This window comes from Eleutherodactylus coqui, chromosome 6 (genome assembly GCF_035609145.1).
Source record: "Eleutherodactylus coqui strain aEleCoq1 chromosome 6, aEleCoq1.hap1, whole genome shotgun sequence".
In the NCBI taxonomy this organism is placed as follows: Eukaryota; Metazoa; Chordata; class Amphibia; order Anura; family Eleutherodactylidae; genus Eleutherodactylus; species Eleutherodactylus coqui.
The window spans coordinates 135,945,520-135,969,527 of NC_089842.1; the positions used below are offsets into that span (position 1 = coordinate 135,945,520).

General features: G+C 41.8%; 1 protein-coding gene across 2 annotated transcripts in view; it reads right to left on the reverse strand.

Annotated features, from left to right (window-relative positions):
- CACNG8 (calcium voltage-gated channel auxiliary subunit gamma 8) overlaps window positions 1-24,008 on the reverse strand; it is a 47,241-nt gene that overhangs the window by 22,117 nt on the left and 1,116 nt on the right. For both annotated transcript variants that reach the window (XM_066605767.1, XM_066605766.1), the window contains exon 2: window positions 7,781-7,864. In XM_066605767.1, coding sequence (XP_066461864.1) covers window positions 7,781-7,864 — 84 coding nt within the window. The remainder of the gene's footprint in view (window positions 1-7,780; window positions 7,865-24,008) is intronic.

Below are 24,008 nucleotides of genomic sequence, written 5' to 3' on the forward strand. Positions count from 1 at the left end.
GAGTAGTATTCAGCAGCCGGGGATTTAAAATCCCCGCCTGCTGAATAAGATGCCTCTGATTGATCACAGCCTGACCAATCAGAGGCCAGCCCTCACTCACACCCATTCATGAATTCAACAGCACTGAACAGCACCCTGTTACAGCTGTGGCAGAGGAGAACGATCGTTTCTATCACTTTCTTGTGTTTTGCAGATTTTCACAAATGAAAACCTTAGCGAGCATCGGCGATATACAAAAATGCTCGAGTCACCCATTGACTTCAATGGGGTTCGTTACTCGAAACGAACTCTCGAGCATCACTGAAAGTTCGACTCGAGTAACGAGCACCCGAGCATTTTGGTGCTCGCTCATCTCTAATATTAGGTATTGCAGTCATGTTTGCTCGAGTCTGCTGTATCTAAACCGTATCTTTAGCACACATTTTTCTGGTGTCTTTTTCATCCCCACCAAAAATGAATGTAAAATATTTTTTTAATAGCATGTACATTTTCTACAAGAGTTTTTTGGTGACGGTTTGGTTCATACATTTTTGAAATGTGTTTTTTTTTTGGTCTGGCATTTGTAATGTCTTAGGGCTTAGACACATGAACGTATTTTTGTCCCATTATGCAGCTGTGGTAATCACGGCCATATAATTGGACAAAACAAAACCACTGACTCCAATAGTTCTTTTCTCCTCCGCGAAAACATAGGACATACCCTATCCTGCCTGCACGTAATGAACACTACATGCGGGTAAGATAGGGCAGGACCTATCCCCCGCGTTTTTTATTCCAAATTCCTGTGCTATGGCACGGAGTGGCTACATCCGATAAAGGGGTAGAAATTTCCCTCAGGGCTCAGTGACACGTACGCATCGGCACCCGTACACTGGCACCGATGCGCCTGTGTGACTGACAGTTAGAAGACGGCCGTACCTGAAGACGGACGTCTCTCTGCAGCGCTGATGAAAGAACACATGACCGGCAATGGAGCCGGTCACATGTTCTTTCCTCCGGCGCTGCAGATAGACGTCCGTCTTCAGGTACGGCCGTCTGACACATGCAGTAACACGGGTGCTGATGCGCCCGTGTGACTAAGCCCTCATTCATACACAGCTCAGTTCTGTACCGGTGAGCGTAGTTGCACATATGGCCATCTGAAACCTGCCCCTATACAGAAGTCTCTGCAAAAACACCTGACAAAAATGCTAACGCTACAGCTTGCTCTGCTACATGTGAAAAAAACACCACACACAAAAATGCATTGTTTGTAGTATGTTCCAAAACTCTGGTTATACCTTTTTGCACAAAAAAGTGTAAGAAAAAATGCAAGGAAAAACACTACAAAAAGTTACATCTTTTTTTAAATGCTGCAGTGCTGCGGACTAAAATATTTACGTAGAAGCCATTGGCTCGTTAACTGGAGAATGAAGAAGCCAAATTAAATTTTAGTCACTAAATTTAAATACAATAATTAAAGGGGTTGTCCCGCGCCGAAACGGGTTTTTTTTTTTTCAACCCCCCCCCCCGTTCGGCGCGAGACAACCCCGATGCAGGGACCTAAAGGAAGCTTACCGGAGCGCTTACCTTAATCCCCACGCTCCGGTGACTTCAATACTTACCGGGGAAGATGGCCGCCGGAATCCTCTTGCTCCGTGGACCGCAGCTCTTCTGTGCGGTCCATTGCCGATTCCAGCCTCCTGGTTGGCTGGAATCGGCACGTGACGGGGCGGAGCTACACGGAGCTACACGGAGCCCCATAGAAGACTGCAGAAGACCCGGACTGCGCAAGCGCGGCTAATTTGGCCATCGGAGGGCGAAAATTAGTCGGCTCCATGGGAACGAGGACGCTAACAACGGAGCAGGTAAGTAAAAAACTTTTTATAACTTCTGTATGGCTCATAATTAATGCACAATGTATATTACAAAGTGCATTATTATGGCCATACAGAAGTCTATAGACCCACTTGCTGCCGCGGGACAACCCCTTTAATATTCGAATGTAAAGGTTGATTTACACATTGTTGCTCAAAATTCGTCCAAACAACGGCTTTTGAGCGAAAGGCATTGCATATAAATGTGTGCCCATCGTGCACTTACCGTGCACTTTTCGTCCATCGCTGAGTTTAGTTCAGCATAAAAGCCATCATCCCTGATAAGAGGGACCGCACGCTAAGTTCTGCGCGGGTAGCGCTGATAACATTCTTTCAGCAGTTGTCCCACTGGAGAACAATAGCGATATATTTAGAGAACAGACCATCCCCTGTTCTTTAAATACATCCAAATGAAGCTAGTTAGCTACTAATGGGCTGATTAACCCAATAGTAGCTAATGCAAAATGATCACACAAAACTGTCAGTTTCTGACGAATTTTGAGTGATCATCTTTGCATGTAAATGGACCATAAGACTTGCCCTGCACCTCTTTCCTCCTTCTGATTCCTTGCTTTCTGCTTTTCCACTTCAAATCTTTGAACTTGAAAACTATTTATAATTATGGTCTGGAGGTGGCTCTACACTTCTATATAGCCTAGGGCCCATGGATTTGCTATATCATATCCAACCACAACAAGAGTTTCTGTACATAGTGTGCACTAGTGGTGGATAATGAAATTGTACTGCTATTTATGCAAGTTCCTAACATAATTTTGTAGCATTCCCAAAGTAAGATGAAGAACACTGGGGGGGATATTATCAACTATTTTACATCAGTTTCTTTTGCGTAAAAAAGTGCAAATTTTGGTGCAAGTCATGTTTGAGTTAATAGTTGTGCTTTTTAACTTTTCTTGCCGCTTTAGAAAAATACCAAAAAGAGGAGAGGATGTGGCCCTATAAATTTACTATACATACAAATTTATGTAAATTGTAGTGGAAATCTATGCGTGCTTTTAGATGCAGTTTTCAGTTTATGGCTCCTGGGCAACCAGAGATGTGCCTAATTCATACAGTTTGTTAAGACTAGTGTAATGAAATGCCAGTCTTATAAACGTGCCCTACTATATGCATCCCCTTGTATTTGTTGGCATGCATACATCGAAGGTTTATATTATACCAGTAGGTTGGGAAACATTGAAGATTACATATGCCAGTATAGAAATGACACCTGCTATCAGTAAGTGTTTAGAGGATATATTCACAAGCTGCTCGTAGACCTGATAGAAACTGCAGAAAATATGGAGCGAAGTATCCCTGCTAACTACCATCACTCAGGTCATCCTTGGACAGTACTCTGCCTTTACTTAGCAATAGTGTGGGCATCTTCTAGAGCAGTCATTCTACATCATTGTGACATCACTGTGTCTCCCATAGAGACACAATCACTCCCGGCTGACTGTGTCCTCCCCACGTACAGTGACGCAACACTGCACCCATGAGAGTATTGATTTTTTTTTATTTGCTACATCACAGCTATTCACAAATGGTGACAAGATTGTAAATTCATGTCGCCATTTATACTTTTTTGGTCACAATCTGGAGGACTGTGCTATGTACTAAACCACCCTAAGGCTAGCTACACACGGACGATCATAATATCAGGCCATGAAACTCAGCCTGATATCACACTCACCAATATGCGATTTACCCGTGGATGCGTGGCGTTTTTCTGTCAAAACACCTTCCATCACTTCAGTTAAGTAGCGATCCTCAGCCGCGGCTTTTAGCCATATAGGAGGATCGGCAAGTGTTTCTATTGTTTTCAATGGGAATACTCGCATCGCACTTGTGTGCACATCACACACCATGCGATGTGTTTTCATGTCCCATTGAAAACAATAGGTGATGCGTTCTCTGGAACGCAAAAATGCAGGAAATGCTGTGATTTTTTCATGCATATGACTCCATTTAAAAGAATGTGGTCCATATTCGTGGGAGATTTGTTTATCTCACAATGCACAAATATCGCACGGTTTTCTCAGCCACGTACAAGCGGTCTAAGGTCAGTTTCAGATAAGCATATTGCTACCACATATTTGTATCTGTAAGGGCTTTTACCCACTAGCGTTTTTTAATGCTGCAATATCGCTGCATTTTTTTTTACTGCAAATGTCAATGGGACTAATGTCTAATGTTAAAATCGCATCCCACAAAAATCGCAACTTTGCGCTTCCGTGATTTTTGTGTGATGCAATTTTAACATTAGAAAGTCCCATTGACATGTGCACTAAAAAAAAACGCAGCGATATCGCAGTGTTAAAAAAAACGCTAGTGGGTAAAAGCCCTAATACCTATGTGTGTCCTGGCCTGACTGCGGGTTTACTGACCCAGACTCGGAGCATTATAGGTCAGGCACGGATACATATCCTCAATAGGAGTGCAGAAATGTGTCTGAAACCAGACTATGACTATAGGATGCAACCAGGTTTTAGGCAAGATAGGACAGAAGTATTTCACACTAATTAAAACTTTCCAGGTGGTAAATGTACGGCCACATGAAGCACATCTATGGTGGATTTTCCATATTGAATCTCCATGAGGAAAATCCACAGCATTTATAGTAGCCAGAACTTGAAAGAGTTAAACAAATGTCATCCACACGCTATGGAAAAAAATTTGGCATGGGATATGCCGTAACCTTGACATGCAGTGCAGATTTTAAATCTGCAGTATTTAACTTGATGCCCCACATTTCTACTGCGGATTTCACCCTTTGAAATGGGAAAAGACCAGTCAATAAGGAAAGGTTTGTCAATTTAACCAAGCCAGATGGAGAAAAGCCGGTGAAAACCTGCCCAGATCACTCCTCTCTCTGTCTCAAGCTCCCTTTTAAACTATATTTTTTCTGAAATGCTGCACTGTATAAGAGAAAAACGCAGCTTGCTGTAATGAGTGAGTCCCTTGGGATTCCATGTTGCCCATGGTTCAGACAGCATAAATCTTCTGACAGGTTCTATTTAGGGAAGCAGTCAGGGAGGTCTGGAGCTGCTGTGCTCCCTGATGTAAGCAATAAGATATGGGGCTTTTTGGCAACATTTTTTTCATGAAATAACACATTGCCAATGATAAATCAATGGAAAACCTAGAGAATCCTCATGGAGTTATAATTAGAGATGAGCGAGCGTACTCGCTAAGGTAAACTACTCGAGTGAGTAATGCCTTATTCGAGTACCTGCTCGCTCGTCTCTAAAGAATCGGGTGCCGGCAGGGGCGGGGAGCGGCGGGGGAGAGCGGGGAGGAACGGTGGGGGGATCTCTCTCTCACTCTCCCCCCCCCCGCTCCTCCCTGCTCACTCCCGCAACTCACCGATCCCCCCGTCAGCACCCGAACCTTTTGAGACGAGCGGGCAGGTACTCGCATAAGGCACTACTCGCTCGAGTAGTTTGCCTTAGCGAGTATGCTCACTCATCTCTAGTTATAATTACTGAAAAAAATGAACCCATATAAAACGCAACTTTTAATAGAACTATAAAAATAGTAACCCATAATATATCTATTAAATAGTCAGCGTTATCTTTGTGATCTCTTAAATTACCCATGTTTATTTCATTTGTACTCTATGACATAAACATTTATCCATTTCCGCCTCTAGTACAATCATTTATTTCAAAGGTTATGATTTCTATGGGTTAATATTTTTCTTGCTGAAAAGTGTCTTGTAGTCCAAAAAATACAGTCTCTTTATAGGGCCATTTCAATACCCCAGTGAACACAGTGCATGGGTATTAAAATGGGCACTCCTCTACTGTCACCCAACCTCCTCCAATGTCTCCTCTGTTCTGTACTTTTTTGTGGCAACAAACCCAACTCATACTAGCCTAACTCCGGCCTAGTAAGCTGAAGGCTTTCCTTTGGTCTCCGCTCACCTCTGCTGTACTTTTTCATGCAGTAAAAAAAAACAACAACTCTGATGCAAACTGATGGAACAGAGGCCAAATTAGTCCACTGGGTGAATGGGGGGTCTATGGATCCATTAACTGTATGTACTTAGAGCATTTACAGAGCATATGGTAAATGTACAATGCAGTAGCAATGTGAAAAGTACCTAACAAACTATGCTGTCAATGTTAGCACATGCTTCCAAAGCACCCTTCAGTCAGCAGAGCTAATTGGAAAATCACTATGAGAATAAGGTTCAGTAGATAGTAATTAGGGGAATTGATCAGTACTACTGTGCACAATGTAGACCGTGAACTCACCTCTTTGGATTTGTAAAGGGATCGGTACTTACCAGTTTTAGGCCAGAGTTTGTGACATGGCGCTCACTCAAGGATGGCGGAGACAATGACATGGACATAGCAGTCAACTAGAAAGTTCTGGCGTGATCCGCGGTGATAAATCGCACGCGAATCGCGCTTGAAATGCATTCAATAGGATAACTATGAAAGCGCAGCCCGATGTACACGGGCCAGAAATCCATCGCAATTTTCCGCTCACATCTAAAAATCGAGGCGTGCCACGATTTACCTATCATAATGATAGGTTCATCACGGTGACTTTAAATTATCTCCCGTGGAGGAAATCCGCTCGCGAGAATCCACCCTGCCAGTGGACAGGCGGCCTTAGTCTTCAGTGCGACTCAAGCAGACCTCCGTAAACTTCTCATTGTGCATATCGTTGTTCCATATGGCTCAGCTCCACAGAGATACTCAAGATGGCAAAATGGCAGATCAGCACAGCTCAGGTCACACTTAGGCTACCTTCACACGAGCGAGCGCGATATCGGGCCAAGAAACCCATCCCGATATTACGCTTGTCAACATGCATTTTACCCATCTATGCAATGTGTTTTTTATCCAAAAACACGCCGCATCACTCCTGTGAAATTCAGATCCTCCGGTCCTTGTTTCAGATGCGTTAGAGGATCGGCAAGTCTTTCCCATTGATTTCAACGGGAAACATCACATCACACTCACTTGCACATCACATGGCGTGCAATGTGTTTGACTGTCCCACTGAAAACAATGGACAGCGTGTTCCGAGGGATGCAAAAAAATAGAACTTGCAGCAATTTTTTACCTCGCGGCTTCGCTGTGAGGGAAAAAAAAATGCTCACATGTATGACTCCATTCAACAGAATGGAGTTCGTATTCATGCAAGTTTTGTGTCTCTCGCAACATACAAAACTCACGCAAGATTCATAATTGTGTGAATGTAGCCTCACAGGGCATCTTCTGTTGATCACCAAAGGACTCTTTGGGTAATACTCCCCAACTATTTGAGGATGCGTTCTGCGTATGACTCACCTGCTCTGTTTTAACACAACTTAGTCTTCCACCATTAGCAATTTCTAAGGCCACTCCACAGTCAGTACAAGGTGCCCAATTCTCCTACAGTTTCCAAACCACGTTCTTGTATCTCCCTGTAGCAAAACTAGGGTGGCGCAGCAGTTCTTCATATTCTACTCATCCCCAGGGTGGTGCATCATAGTGGCAAGTACTACTCTTCCACTTGGACTTTATCTACATCTCGAGGTGCTGTAAGAAACTTCTGTAGGCCTTATGTCACAGGACTATGCAGTGCAAACTTAGTGCGTCCTCAAGTGCAGCCAAATGCCGAATTAGAATGCCTGCCCAATGTTTTAAAGTTACAGTGTACAATTAACATCATCATTACAGTGTACACTTACATATTTTTCAGATGACAGTCTGTGAATAAGATGCTTATTTGAACAGCAAGGATATTATTAACAGTGCAATATATACTGTAGCAGGGCAGCACACAACAGTTGTGAATGTTCTACAAGATGACCATACTGACAGTCCACATCAATATCCAACCTCCTTATACGTTCTATAGAAAAATACAATTAGCATAGTTAAGCATATAAATGACTACTATTTACAAGCATTAAAAGTACTTACGTAGAAGATATTCAGCACTGTCGTGATCATAATCTGTGTCTTCTGGGAAATGATTTATTTTTACACACACCCCTCTTCTTTGGCCTAAGTATGAGTGAAATGATAAAAAAAAGTTACTATGCAAAAAAATTTTAAGAACACAATAACACTATAGAACTAACTTTTCAAACAACTTTTAAAAAAGTTAACTTTTCCATCAACATGGCGGGTGGTATGAGGGCTTGTTTTTGTGGGATGAGTTGTGTTCAATAGTACCATTTAATGTACCATATAATGTACTAAAAAACTTTTACAGCTTTCTAAGGGCTCATGTCTATGGGCGGGTCAAATTTGCATTCGGGAGCCTGCAAGGGAATCTGTCCCTGCTTGTGGATGAGCACCCTGCTTACCGGTCCGGTTCTTCTTTTTTCTCTGCTGTGGATGTGTGCTCATGAGGGATCTGCACTGAAATGGAGCATGCTCTATTTGTGGATGCCCATGTATTCCTATGGGCAGTTTGATTTGCGGGTCTTCCGCGTGGGTCAACCACAAATCAGATTCACCCGTGGACATTGGGCCTAAGTGTAGTTGAATGGTAACACACAATTGCATCATTTTTTTGAGGAAAGGGTGAAATGTCTTGTTTTTATGGTGTATTTGCTCCGACAAACATGACATATTAACTTTATTGTGTCAGTCATTATCATTACGTCAATAACAAATGTATATAGTTTTTTTTCATTGTACTACTTTTAAAATACCTTTTTTTTCTCGTTTTTTAAATATAAATTCTTTATTTGTAAATTTTGGGATGGATACAGGAAGAAAAGAGGGAATAATGCTTATCTGGATTGACACCCAAGAAGCACATGAGAAAAAAAACTATTTCTCTGCGAACATGCAGAGCACTATTAGAAAAACAAATTACCAGTGGATGATTCTGTTTAATCTAACTATGTAAAATATAGAAAATATAATGTCATGTAAATTTAAATATGTTCGGGAGATGTGAAGATAGCACTGAAGGACTATGCTTCAATGTTGTTGGTCAATATGCACTGCGAGGTATGTGTGTGGACATTTGTGAGGTCTCATTTATTGGAGTCTCCACACAGGTAAGCAGCTGTCTCACAACCAGCTACAAACTGCCAGACTGAGTACTGGTGTATCCATAGCAACTGAGGCTGCAGGGGTTTGTGGGGGGGATTTAGTACACAAGGATAAAGGACCTGTGATGACGTCACTGTCATGTAATCATGGGTGGAGCTAAGAGACATTCACAGGTGCTGTCAGGCTCTGCATTTAACTCACACATCACACACAGAAAGATGAACAAGTGGTCGTTAGCACATTGACTTGGCTCCAGAACCCGTTCCATACAATCCCCACGCAAATCCAACATACAAGTATGTCAGATTAAGAGGGTTAGATTGTGGTAGACCAAGTACATCTCTTCATGGTAGGAATATTGCCTAACAGCAGCAGACACTTTCAGCAAGATGATTACCACAATGCAAAAAGTTTTCAGGAATGCCACGAGGAACATGACAATGAGTTCAAGGTGTTCACTGTGCCTCCATATTTCGAGATCTCAATCCAACTGAATATGTATGGCTGAGGGCTTATAGAATCCTTGTCTTGACAAGCCAGAGTTGTTTTGGCAGTATCAGGCAGACCTACACAATGTAAGGCCGGTTTCACTTGACCAGATTTGGATTGCAGAATTCGCGATCGTCACCCGTGTGGGCAATCCACAGTATTCTGCATCCAATAACAAGAAAAGAGCATTTACATGTCCGCTCACATGAGCGGACAGCAATTTTTATTTCCGCTCGCGGAAATAAAATCACAGCATGCTCTCCTCTTGTGCGGATTCCGCACGGACGGCTTGCATTGAGGTCAATGGAAACTGTCTGACCCGCGGCCCTTCCACAATTGACATTGCAGCAAGGTTGCACACTCCGTGTCATCGCCTAGTGGCTGCGCGGAAGAAAGAAAGATTTGAAAAAATCTGTACTGCGCATGTTTGACAGCAAGCTGTCCGGACCCTCCACAATGCAAATGTAAACATTCCTGAGCAGCCGGAGCCGGATTCTGCTGCATGCGGAATCCAACCCGTTAGTGTGGTACCGGCTCAAGGCAGATGGCTTTAATGATATGACTGATCAGTGTCTATACAATATAGCTGTATCTTTTGCTAGAAGTCTCACAAACCCCCATCCACTCCAGATACAGTATAAAAAAGATGTGGTAAGGTAAAAGGTGCCTTCACTAACCCTTAGGATTTACCAAAATTCAGGAGATGGGCTTACTCAAATTTTTCTTAAAGCTGGCTTTTTGGGTAGAAATGTCTTAACATATTCATGTTTCTATTAGGCTGCCTTTACACGGGCGAGAAAGTCACATGAGATTTGTGCGTTGCGAGACGTATAAATATCGCACAAATATGAACCCCATTTCTTTGAATGGGGTCATACACATGAGCAATGTTTTCCTGCATGGCAAACAAATCCTGACATGTTTTTGTGCCTGCTCTGGTATAGCAGCGCCCATTGTTTTAACATGGGTGTCATTTTCGTGCAGAATAGGCGCATCAAAAAATCTTGTCCATTGGAATCAATGGTTTCCTAAAGAAATGTTCAGATGAAGGAATTTTAGACGTGCAAAAACCTCGCACTTAACAAAGATAGGACATGCGTCTGCAATGCTTGCATCTAAGGTCCGTGGTGCGAGAAAAGATAGGACCTGACCCATCTTCGGTGCACGCTGCGCAGGCGTCTCCTTAGACTCCTATGGGAGCTGGATAACATGCAGCTCCTGATAGTGTGAGCAGGCAATTCCATCACTAATTCAACTTTGGAATTGATAGCTGGAAATCGGCGTTAGCAGCAATGTTTTTGCACGCCTATTCTGCACAAAAACGAAGTCTGTGTGAAAGAGAATTTACACCTAGAAATGCCGGCCCTCTCAGCACAGTGAAATGGGCTTTACAGGATTAGAAAAATATTCTTATATCCATAGGTTGTGTCTGGTATTGCAGCTCTATTGGGATGATCTGCAATACTAAACACAAATGTGGCACTGTTTCTGGAAAAAAATGCAGACCTCTTTTTCTAATCCTGAACACCTCTTTTTTATATGGGGAACGACTGAGGTTGTGTATGTGTCAGTATTGCTGTAAATTACAAATGATTTACAAGTGTGTCGATATCACCATGAAGCCCTGGGTTTACAGAGAGAAATCGGACATTTCCAGAAATGATACATAGTGGACAAAAAGGCTCAAACTATTCAGATTATACACAAGGTTTCTGGCTGTAGTACATCTTATATTCATGTGCAGTACAGCAGCCTAAGGTAATGTGATTTGACTCAATAAAAGTATTTTAGGAAGTGTCAGGTATAAAGCATCGCTGCTCCTGCAAAATATCTAACAACTGTGCATTTAATACTCAACTTCTCTCTACTGGAAGTTTTTATGTCTTTTCGATAACTTCTTTAACTTCTTGCTGTCTACACATGTAATAAACACATTTGTTTACTGAGTTACTCTATATCACCTAGAGAACCATACCTGATATAGGCAAGAAGTAATTAGAAGGGAGAGGTGCAACAAAAAGGAGGGAGCACAAAATACAGATGTTATATCACATGCATATAGTACTATCTAATAGGATCAGGTTCACATCAAATTTTTGTATCCTATATGTTAAAAGGTCCAGTTTTTTGTTGGGGAAATTTACCATAAAGACTGAAAAAAAATGCACAGGCTCTTCTTCTGTCCAAACTAAGAACTAGATCTTATTTGTAAAGGGAGTCAGCCCTTATAGGTTTAGGCCAGAGTGTGTAACCTGAACCTCACTCATTAATTGTGTAATTAATGACTCCAATGCAGCAGGGTTATCCAGAATGGATGTGGTGCTTCTTACAGTCTCTTAATGGAAGTGACAGACAAAGACAAATAGCTTGGCAGTTACACATCTTAATAGAGGCGCACAACTTGGCAGTTACAGGTCTTTAAATAGACACACTACTTGACAGGGATATAGTCTTTTAACACTGTATTTCAACCAGTAGCAACAGCAAGAACTTTCTACATAGTCCATTGCAAACACTCCAGTACAGTGTTATCTCAGTGCAGTATTTTTTTTTCACAGGTGTATTAGGAGATTCTCCACTTAGCTGGGCTTGCTTTTACATAAGGTCCTCAGTGTGGCTCGTCGCACACCAACAGACCTCAGTACACAACTCACAATACATTTTGGGTGTGTTTGCCCAACAGGCATCTTCAGGGTCGGCAAAATGGTTGGTCAACTCAGGTCACACTTAAAGGGAATCTTCTGTAGATCACCCAAGGATTCTCTGAGTATTGGTTCTTATTATTTCTTTTATAGAACTTGGTCTCTCACCAGTCACAATTACTGGGACACTCCTCAGGCAGTATATCATGCTCAATTTCTCTAAAGACTCAGAGTCTTCTTCTTTAGCTCACTGGACCCTGTCTAGGATGGTACAGTGTTTTTTGTGCAACACTCATCCCTGGCTGGTGCTCCTTTATGACAAGTGGCACTACCCCCCAACCCTCCTCCATCCCACCCCTTCCTTATTCTATTTACTGCCAAGAGGATCTGTAACCACCACCTTATATAACATCCCTGGTCATTGGACAATGCTGCTCAATCATAATGTCTTTAAGGTACAGTTTAGAAACATGTTTATCATTAGTATAGTATACAATATGCTGCACCTTTTTCTGTCAACATCCTATATCACGACAGCAAGGACATTATTAACAGTGGAACATACACATCAGTTAACACCTAACAGTGGCAAATAAGCCAACAGTCAGCTATTCACAGTTCCAGGATACAGTAATAGGCGGTTGGACCTATCTTCTACTTGGCTTTAGTTCAGTGTGCGCGCAGCTTTTTGTTGCAGTTCTTGGTTGGCTCTAGACGCTGTTTGTACAGCTGCCTTTGTGTCTCGAGCCATAGAGTTTATTGTATAGGCAAGCTGGCAGTGCTGTTGGCTGTCACTTTGTCCAATATCCCATACCATTTCCAAATTTATTTGGGAGCATTACAGCAGTAGCTCAACAGCTTGAAATCCCATCCATCAATGGGACTTTCCTCAGTTTTCTTCTTGTAGATGTAGTTTTTCTGTGGGCATTTCACCCCACTTTATGGTCCAGCAATGTACAAAAATCTCTTGTCTGATTTGGTCTTTCATTATGAAGCTATATTGCTTGATGCAGTGGAACCAGGCTCCGTGATAGCATCTGGCAAACTTGCTAGAGCCCACTGAGCCGGGATGCCCACATCACTTGTTGCAATCGCAACAAGTCTCTATTATATAGTGCCTTGCTTGCACTTTGGTGTAATTTTACATCAGTGTGCATTCACTTTACAGGTGTGCCAGATGATTCTTCACTTACCAGGTATCGCTTTCACCTCCACTCTTCTGTGCGGCTTGTTGCACAACAGCAGGCCTCAATACACAGCTCACAGTACAGTCTCTTGTTTCACGCATCTTTGCCCCACAGGTATTCTTAGAGAGGCATACTGGCTGGTTAGAATAACTCAGGTCACACTTGCTGGACATCTTTTATATACCAAACAAGGATTCTGTGGGGAGTGGTCTATAATCACTTGCTGGTTTCCTTCCAGGCTTGTTTAACCCACACTAATTCTCTCTCTCAGGATTTGGTTGCCCACCCGATGCAATTTCTTGCCCATTCTCCAGCAGTACAGAGTTCTAAGAACCTTCTTATTTGGCTCACTGTAACCTATCTAAGATAATGCTGCCCTTTCTGTGTGCTACTCGTTCCTGCACCTTAGTAATAAGTGCTACTCTCCCCCCTCACTCTATTGTCATACGGTGCTCTAAGCAACCTCCTCATATAATTGGCCTCTGGTCATTGGTCACCAGGCTGTGCAGCACAATCTTAGTGCATCTGAATATGTGACCACATACCCAGCCAGGATGTTCACCCAATACCTTAAAGAAACCCTCTGGGCCTGGACAAACAAAGATAGCCCACACTGACTTTTCTGACTATTTGATGCACAATAGCTATGCATCATTAGTTTAAGACTTTACACCCTGCTTTGATTGGCTACTACCCATGTGATCATCACTGGCCAGTCAGAGCAACATGCAGTGTCTTAAGACTACTGATGCATACTAATATGCAATGTGCATCAGATAGTCAGAGAAGCGGTGCAGCCATATTTGTTCATCCAGGACCGGAGGGTTGCTTTATAGGTACAGTGTAGAAACACCATCATTACCACAATGTACAATATACAAGTGCTCACGGTGGTGGAAAAATATTTTTTAAAAAACATATCTCCCTCACTTGATTTCCTGTAGCTTTTGTTCCAACTGTGCTTGGTCTCTAGTTTCTCTCCACTTTCCACTGCAGAAACAATAAGGTCCAGACATAGGAGCATGGGGTTGCTGTAGTTAGTCACTGCCCAAAGTGAGCCAATGACTTACTGCAGTGGTCACATGTCCTTGGTGCTGGTGATGTCATCACTGCTGCAGGCAGTAGAGAGCAGCGGAGTACCGGCATCATCAGAACAGAGCAGCGGGGTATCAGGTGGGGTAAACATGTGTTTTCTTTTTACCCACCACAGGGAGTACCTTTCCCATTTTTTTAACCCATAAAACCTGTTTAACATTGCAACATATCAGTGCAACACCTAACAGCAGCGAATGAGACAACAGTCAACTGTTCACGGTTTCAAGATACAGTGATGACCGGTTGATATATTGACAGCCCACCTTGTGTTCCAAAACAGAAGTCAATAGCAACTGCATAGGCATTCTGTTTTTAAAGCATCGTTTTCCCTACTCTTGAAAAATAAAGTAAGCTGGAACAAAACAAAAAAAGCTTCCTTTCAGCAGGATGCAAAAATGAGGTGTGAATGGGGTTAACAATATGTAATAAATAATACTATTCATCATCATCGCAGGAGTGATACTACAGAATTCTGATGAAGTTTAGTGTTACTATTGTTCTATTTGTAGAAATAGAGTTGTGAAAAACCAAGTCATTATACTAACAACTCATGATCTGTCAGCAAAAGCTGTGATTTAAAAAGCAAACACGGGAAAGATTTGAAACATTTGGAACTTTGGATCAACTGTTGAGTTTCTGAAGAAAACTATATTGGGTGTACTCTGTAATGCAAACAAGGCTAAAATGACATAATTATAGGCTAACCCAACTCACAGCAAGCAAAGCACAGATCATTTCATCTTTTACCAAATAGACTTCTATGTATACTTCCTTTCATGATGCCACATTATTATTACTTTCAAGTACAGGGTTAGGCATAGATGGAGTACACAGCCATCTAGGGCAGGGGTCCCCAACTCCAGTCCTCAGGGACCATCAACAGGTCATGTTTTCAGGATATCCTATGGTAAGAACAGCTGTGGCAATGTCTGAGGCACTGACAATAATTACATCACCAGTGTAACACTAAGGATATCCTGAAAACATGACCTGTTGGTGGTCCCCGAGGACTGGAGTTGGGGAACACTGATCTAGGGCACCAACAAAGACAGAACGGCAAGCAGTTCATAAATCTAAAAAGAAACCAATGCTCTGCTTATCTGTCAGTTTGCATAGGGATGAATCTTTATGTAGGGTGTCCTAATTAATGTTGTGACAGAGCAAATAGTGAGGTGGGCTTCACCACATTGCTGATGTGTAATGCTAGGAAACTCTACATATGGAAGTGTGATAACTAATGTAAGCGTAAACTATGTTTTTATTTCTAGTTGCATGATTTAAGTAGAGGAAGAACAAATAATTTCTAGCAACCAGTTTTTGACTGGTCTTTCTTCTGCTACAAAGTGCAAAAGATGCATTGGTGTGCAGCAGCAATTAATTCATCTGTCTTCAATTGTCCAACTACACACATTATTCTTTGACCAGGGTGATGATGTTTTGATATAAACTCTCCTTCAATGTTTCCCAAATGTAAAAATCAAGGGGTGTGTGATCAGGTGAATGAGCAGGCCACACAGTTTCACATGCCATCTAATGACACAGCCCATTAAAAGCATCATTTAGCCAGTCTCTAATGGCTTGCAACTGGGGCACTGTCATCCTGTTGCTGAATGAGCTGCAGATATCACTCTCCATTGAGCTTTTCCTCATAATCTTAAAGGATCTGACCAATAAGCTGTTGGCCGAACATGCCTAGCCAGACATTATTGCTGAACTGTCACTGGTTGTGACATGCCTTAACGGCCTGTTGGTTTCGTCTTGCTTAAACATATTGATTATGCATGTTGAATACCCCACCTTGGTTAAATTTGGACTTATCAGTCTACATAATGAAGGTTGTTAAATATGTGTTCTTTTCCACCTTCCATAATAGCCAGTCACAGTAAATAATGTAATGTTCCATATCTCCAGAATAAAGCTGCTGCTGTTGGGTTTTATGATACAGATAAAGATTGTTACTCTTCAAAATCTGATGCACTCTGGACTTTGGAAAACCAATGTGTCATGATGCTGCCTAAATGCTGGATGTGAGATTTTGCTCAAGGAAAGTCAAAACTGTGGCCTCTGCAACTGCATAGCTACATTGCTGCCGTCACCATCTTGAATGGTTTCCAGAATGGTACAGAATTACTTGTTCCGTCGGGTGAACTCTGAATAAGTCAGTCGATAAACATCCATAACATTATTGGATCATTCAAGTACTTTTCTCCAAACAGTTATTGTGCCCTTCATCCTCATACGCTCCAAATAATTAGGAGATTAATAATTCTACATTCACGTACAGCCTTATTTATTGCTTGTTGTAGCACCAACCACTCCACCAAACAGCAGAGCATCCACCCTGAATAGGTTGATGCCACCAAGAAGTGTCAAAAGAGTAGTCACCAATGGATAACCAAGGTTGGAGGAACAAAGTAAGTTGATAGATAACAGAAAACAATGAAAAAATGAAAAAAACAAACTAGCAGCAAGAACCAGGCATGTCCTAAAACTATAACTGGCACATTTCCAAAGGAGGTGCTGATTTAAATAGGTAGCAGGGAAATTTGATTGAATTCCAGATGGGGAAGGGAACAACCCCATCATCATAAGCCAATCAACAAGCCCATTTACATTAGCATTACAGTAAAGCCTACTTCACTATTTGCCCTGTCACAACATTAGCTGGGAAATTCTGTATATCTCAAATACTACCTACACTATGCTGACACCAGTATTTAGCAGTAAGCACTGTGTAAGTAAATGGAGCAGACAGGAACAGCTGATAACGTTACTTTCAGAGTCTTCCTGCCTACTCCTTTCTGTAGCCCGGACAAGAGCAATGGAAGATAGATGAGAGTTTATTTATTTTTAAAAACCTAATTCAGTGCTTAATATAACTTACATGGGGACAGAAAGAAGACCGGATAGTTGCTTTAAATTGGAAGTATGTATTTTAAATAAGAATACTAGTCATTGGGAGGAAGAATGGTGACAGGGCAGCAATTCAATTAAAAGAGTTTCTGAGTTAAGGAAAACCCCTGTCAATGTGTCCCCTGTGCATTAAAACAAATTAGTACCTACCTCTTCCTGCTCCCCTGTTCGTCCTTCACCCCCGGTTCAGATTCCCTTGTGATGTCACTTGGCAGGTTGAGCCCATCTACAAACAAACTGTAGCAGCCAAAGACAGCACTCGGTGATCATAGTTGAGCGCTGTCATTGACTGTTGCAGCAGGTTGATTGGTTATCACAGCTACTTGTAGACACATAGTGAAGACCTGAGCAGGGAGAGGTGAGTCACCACTGATTTTAATATATGCAGGACCTATTGGCATTCATTCCCCCTAACTCAGACAACCCCTTTAACAATTAACAGCTATCATTGTAAATTTCAGAGCCTAAAGATAGTGGGGCACATTCTGAAACTTCTACCATAGGCACCAAGAGAGTTTTTCCCATGCTTGATTGGCACCACTGGTCTAATAGAAAATAAGAAAAAAGTTGACTAAGCAGCCTAAAGTTGGAGCAGCTATATGCTGCTGTACAAGGAAGAAGTTTCCATCCAAATGAATGTCTACAAAGTATAGCAATCAATATACCATACATTCCTAATGACAGTATTAAATTTATGCACTTGGCATGCTGTGTTTCCTGATCATTCCAACTGTTAATAGGAGCAATTCAATAAATACAATATATTTAGAAATTTCCGTTTACACAAGTCTTTAATATACAGAATGATCATAATTAAACTAGATAATCAAAGTTGGTGTGTATACTCAGTGTGGAATGGGGTTTAGATATCTCGAAGAAAGAAAAATGGTGCAGAATATTGCCACCAGAGGAATATGTGGAGCTGTATACGAATGGTATGGCGTATATAACGTAGCTGGTAAAAGGACTCCGCCAATCTGTTATTAAGTATAACTACAGTGCTATGACTCTTCCGTTGCCTAAACAAGCCTTGCTGGTTGCACTTTATCAGCAAGGTGATAACAAATTTATTGAACATATGCAAGGAGCACATTCTGAACCAAGTCTATATGTTATTCCAACATGGCAAATAGCTGAGCCATTGTGCAGTAAACATACAGTACTGTATATATATTAAACATGATTCTGACCCAAAACACAATAAATGGTTCTTATCCATGAATTGTTACATTTTCTATACCTTACACTTCAAAAGAACCAAATATTCTCCTGGTGGCAACATTCTCAACAGTCTAAACCCCATATCCCACTCAGTATACACCAACTTTATTGGTTCCTGTTCCATAGTTTTTTCGATAGAGACCTCTGAGCACCTCTAGTTTAACTACGATCACCCTGTATATTATAATATATTTCAAGTAAGGCATTGTTGACCTGGATATATAAATAACTTGGGCGACGCCGGGTATATCAGCTAGTCTATATATATATATATATATATATATATATATATATATATATATATATATATATATATATAGACTAGCTGATATACCCGGCGTCGCCCAAGTTATTTGGTACTGCTGTTTATCTGGTGTTCACAAGGAAAATCTTATGAAGTCGTGCTTACTTTAGAGATACCGGAAAAACATATGTTCACCATTTTGCATAATTCTCTGCGTTACCCAGGAAACACCACGTGGAGGTAACCATGTGATGTTTACTTTATATAAAATGACATCAGGAAGTGAGAGAATTAGATTACATACATAAAATTTGGACACTAATTCTTTTGCGCATAGAATTGAATAATCAAGTTGAGACCCATTAACTTTTCCTATTTATGACATAATCAATGCTCGTGCCAAATTTCCCGTTTCTATGACACCGGAAAGTGAGAAAATTAGATTCCGTACGTAAAATTTTGGACGCTAATTCTTTTGCGCATAGAATTGAATAATCGAGTTGGGACACATTAACTTTTCCTATTTATGACATAATCAATGCCCGTGTCAAATTTCATGTTTCTATTACATTGGGAAGTGAGAGATTTAGATTATGTACGTAAAATTTGGACGCTAATTCTTTTGCACATAGAATTGAATAATGGAGTTGGGACCCATTAGCGTTTCCTATTTATGACATAATCAATGCTCGTGCCAAATTTCCTGTTTCTATGACATCGGAAAGTGAGAAAATTAGATTCCGTACGTAAAATTTGGATGCTAATTCTTTTGCGCATAGAATTGAATAATGAAGTTGGGACCCATTAGCGTTTACTATTTATGACATAATCAATGCTCCTGCCAAATTTCCCGTTTCTATGACACCGGAAAGTGAAAAAATTACATTCCGCACGTAAAATTTCGATGCCAATTCTTTTGCGCTAGAATTGAATAATCGAGTTGGGACCCATTAGCTTTTCCTCTTTATGACATAATCAATGCTCCTGCCAAATTTCACGTTTCTATGACACCGGAAAGTGAGAAAATTAGATTCCGTACGTAAAATTTCGACGCCAATTCTTTTGCGCTTAGAACTGAATAATCGAGTTGGGACCCATTAGCTTTTCCTATTTATGACATAATCAATGCTCGTGCCAAATCTCCCGTTTCTATGACACCGGAAAGTGAAAAAATTACATTCCGCACGTAAAATTTGGACGCTACTTCTTTTGCACATAGAATTAAATAATCGAGTTGGGACCCATTAGCTTTTCCTATTTATGACATAATCAATGCTCGTGCCAAAATTCCTGTTTCTATGGCATCAGGAAGTGAGAAAATTAGATTCCGTACATAAAATTTGGACGCTAATTCTTTTGCGCATAGAATTGAATAATGGAGTTGGGACCCATTAGTGTTTCCTATTTATGACATAATCAATGCTCGTGCCAAATTTCACGTTTCTATGACACCGGAAAGTGAGATAATTATATTCCGTACGTAAAATTTGGACGCTAATTCTTTTGCGCATAGAATTGAATAATCAAGTTGGGACCCATTAACTTTTCCTATTTATGACATAATCAATGCTCCTGCCAAATTTCGAGTTTCTATAGCACCGGGAAGTGAGAGAATTAGATTCCGTACGTAAAATTTGGACGCTAATTCTTTTGCGCATAGAATTGAATAATCGTGTTGGGACCCATTAACTTTTCCCATTTATGACATAATCAATGCTCGGGCCAAATTTTAAGTTTCTATGACATTGGAAAGTGACAGATTTAGATTACGTACATAAAATTTCGACGCCAATTCTTTTGTGCTAGAATTGAATAATTGAGTTGGGACCCAATTACTTTTCCTATTTTGGAGATAGTCTATGCGTGTACCAAATTTCATGTTTCTACGACATCGGGAAGTTGGAGAACTTTTGGCGAGTCAGTCAGTCAGTGAGTCAGTGAGTGCTTTCGTCTTTATATATATAGATATATATGTAAAGACGAAAGCCCTCAGTGACTCACTGACTCACTGATTGGCCGCCAATTCTCTAACGTCCAGGTGTCGTGCAAACTTGAAATTTGGAACAAGCATTCTTTAGTCTCTTAATAGGAAATGTAAAGGGTCGCATCTTGATTATTCATTTCTAAGCAACAAAGTAAGTGACCCCTATGTAATGTAACTAATAACACACATCTGTACCGCACAAACGTTAAATTTGCTACAACCATTCTTTAAATCCTAAGTAGAAAAAGTAGAGGGGTCACAAGTCCAATATTCATTTCCAATTGTGAAAAACTGTGCGAAAATCTGATACATGAGAAAGTTCTTTTCTCAGAAACCATAAATCCTAGGGAAATTATTTGCATACTGAGAATTCAGCTTACTCCTATGTGTATATACTAAGGAGAATCTACCTCACCTTTATGTATATATACTAAGGTGAATCTACCTCACCTCTATGTGTATATACTGGGGAGAATCAACCTTACCTGTATGTGTATAAACCGAAGAGAATCTCACCTCTATGTGTATTTACTGAGGAGAATCTACCTCTCCTCTATGTGTATATACTGAGGAAAATCTAACACTTCTCTATGTGTATATACTGAAGAGAATTTACCTCACCTCTATGTGTATATACTGGGGAGAATCTATCTAACCTCTGTGTGTATATATTGAGGAGAATGTAACTGACCTCTGTGTGTATATACTGAGGAGAATGTAACTGACCTCTCTGTGTACATACTGAGGAGCATGTAAGTGACCTCTGTGTGTATATACTGAGGAGAATCTAACTGACCTGTGTGTGTATATACTGAGGAGAAAGTAAGTGACCTCTGTGTGTATATACTGAGGAGAAAGTAAGTGACCTCTGTGTGTATATACTGAGGAGAAAGTAACTGACCTCTGTGTGTATAGACTGAGGAGAAAGTAACTAACCTCTGTGTGTATATACTGAGGAGAATCTAACTGACCTCTGTGTGTATATACTGAGGAGAAAGTAACTGACCTCTGTGTGTATATACTGAGGAGAATCTAACTGACCTCTGTGTGTATATACTGAGGAGAATGTAACTGACATTGTATCCATCCATAACATGACTTGGATAACACATCCTTACATATAGAAGTAAAAAGAAAAGACTAGGTCTAGGTGGGTCCCAGCAGCATGGAAAAAGCAGAAAATTACTAATGCAAGAATCCTACAACTTACTTTATTTTAAAGTGACAATGTCTGCACACTTTATGCAGACATAAAAATCAAATGACTATTGGCTAGAGATGAGCGAGCACCAAAATGCTCGGGTGCTCGTTACTCGGGACGAAATTTTCGCGATGCTCGAGGGTTCGTTTCGAGTAACGAACCCCATTGAAGTCAATGGGCGATCCGAGCATTTTTGTATATCGCCGATGCTCGCTAAGGTTTTCATTGGTGAAAATCGGGGCAATTCAAGAAAGTGATGGGAACGACACAGCAACGGATAGGGCAGGCGAGGGGCTACATGTTAGGCTGCATCTCAAGTTCACAGGTCCCACTATTAAGCCACAATAGCGGCAAGAGTTGGCCCTCCCCCCCCCTCCGCACTGTCAGCATAAAGATCGTTCTTCTCTGCTGCAGCAGTAACAGCTGTGGCAGAGAAGAACGATGTTAGCCCATTGAATTCAATAGAGCCAGCAATACAGCCGACTCCATTGAATTCAATGGGCAAACATCGTTCTTCTCTGTCACAGCTGTTACAGCTGTGGCAGAGAAGAATGATTTCTCTTCTATATGTTCTCAATGGGGTTGGCGCTGCTGCCACCGGCCCCATTGAGCGCATATAGAGAAGAGAACAGGAATCGCAGATCGCAGATAGGTGCGATCTGCGATTTCTGTTCTATAATTTATCGGACGAGCGCATAAAAAGCGCTCATGTGTCCGATAAAAATTTGCCGGACGCATGCGCAAATCGCGCGAAAAACGCCCGTCTGACTAAGGCCTTAGTCAGACGGGCGTTTTTTCGCGCGATTTGCGGATCGCATGACGGATGCGCATCCGCAAATCACGTGACCGGTGCCCGAAAATCGCCCGAAAATCGGGCGGAGCTGTCCAGCGCATTGCATTCAATGGAGCCGGCAATACAGCCCGCTCCATTGAAAGCAATGCGCTGCGGGCGAGTGTGGGATGAATTGTCGGGAAGGGCTTAAATATATAAGCCCTTCCCTGCAATTCATCCAGAAAAGTGTTAAACTAAAAAATATATATATACTGACCTGCTCCCGGCAGCCGGAGTTCCGCGCGGCCGTCCTGCAGTGGGTGTGAAGGGGGTGTGAGTCAGACCTGCCCCCTGATTGGCTCAGCGCTGAGCCAATCAGGGGGCAGGTCTGACTCACACCCCCTTCACACCCACTGAATGGGTGTGAGTGAGACCTGCCTCTGATTGGCTCAGCGCTGAGCCAATCAGGGGGCAGGTCTGACTCACACCCCCTTCACACCCACTGCAGGACGGCCGCGCGGAACTCCGGCTGCCGGTAGCAGGTCAGTATATATATATTTTTTAGTTTAACACTTTTCTGGATGAATTGCAGGGAAGGGCTTATATATTTAAGCCCTTCCCGACAATTCATCCCGCGATCGTCGGCAGCCCATTGATTTCAATGGAGTCGGCTGTATTTCCGGCTCCATTGAATTCAATGGGCAAACATCGTTCTTCTCTGCCACAGCTGTTACAGCTGTGGCAGAGAAGAATGATTTGTCTTCTATATGTTCTCAATGGGGTCGGCGCTGCTGCCGCCGGCCCCATTGAGCCCATATAGAGAAGAAGGACCGTTGGCGTCCTTGAAGCCTAAAATCACTCCTAACACTCTCCCTATAGCAGCCCCGGCATCAACAGCACTTTCCCTCAGCTAAGTGAGAACGCATCTGTGGCGAGCCGCGGGCCGGCAGATTTTAATACTCGGGTGACACCTAATCTCGCCAGCCACTCACTGCAGGGGGGTGGTATAGGGCTTGAACGTTGCAGGGGGAAGTTGTAGTGCCTTCCCTGTCTTTCTATTGGCCAGAAAAGCGCGCAAATTTCTCAGGGAAGAAAATAAAAGTGACTCGAACATCGCGTGGTACTCGTTACGAGTAACGAGCATCTCGAACACCCTAATACTCGAACGAGTATCAAGCTCGGACGAGTATGCTCGCTCATCTCTACTATTGGCCCATGTAAACAGGCAATCATGCATCTAGCAACAACTATCTGTTTATTCTGAATGGAAGTGGGTGGTCGGAGGTACTCTGGCACACTCCGCATCCATTCTTGCATGATAGGAGCAATGAACGTTGGGGAGACTATCGGGTGCTTAAATGCTTGACAGTCATCTCATATAAAAGGACCCT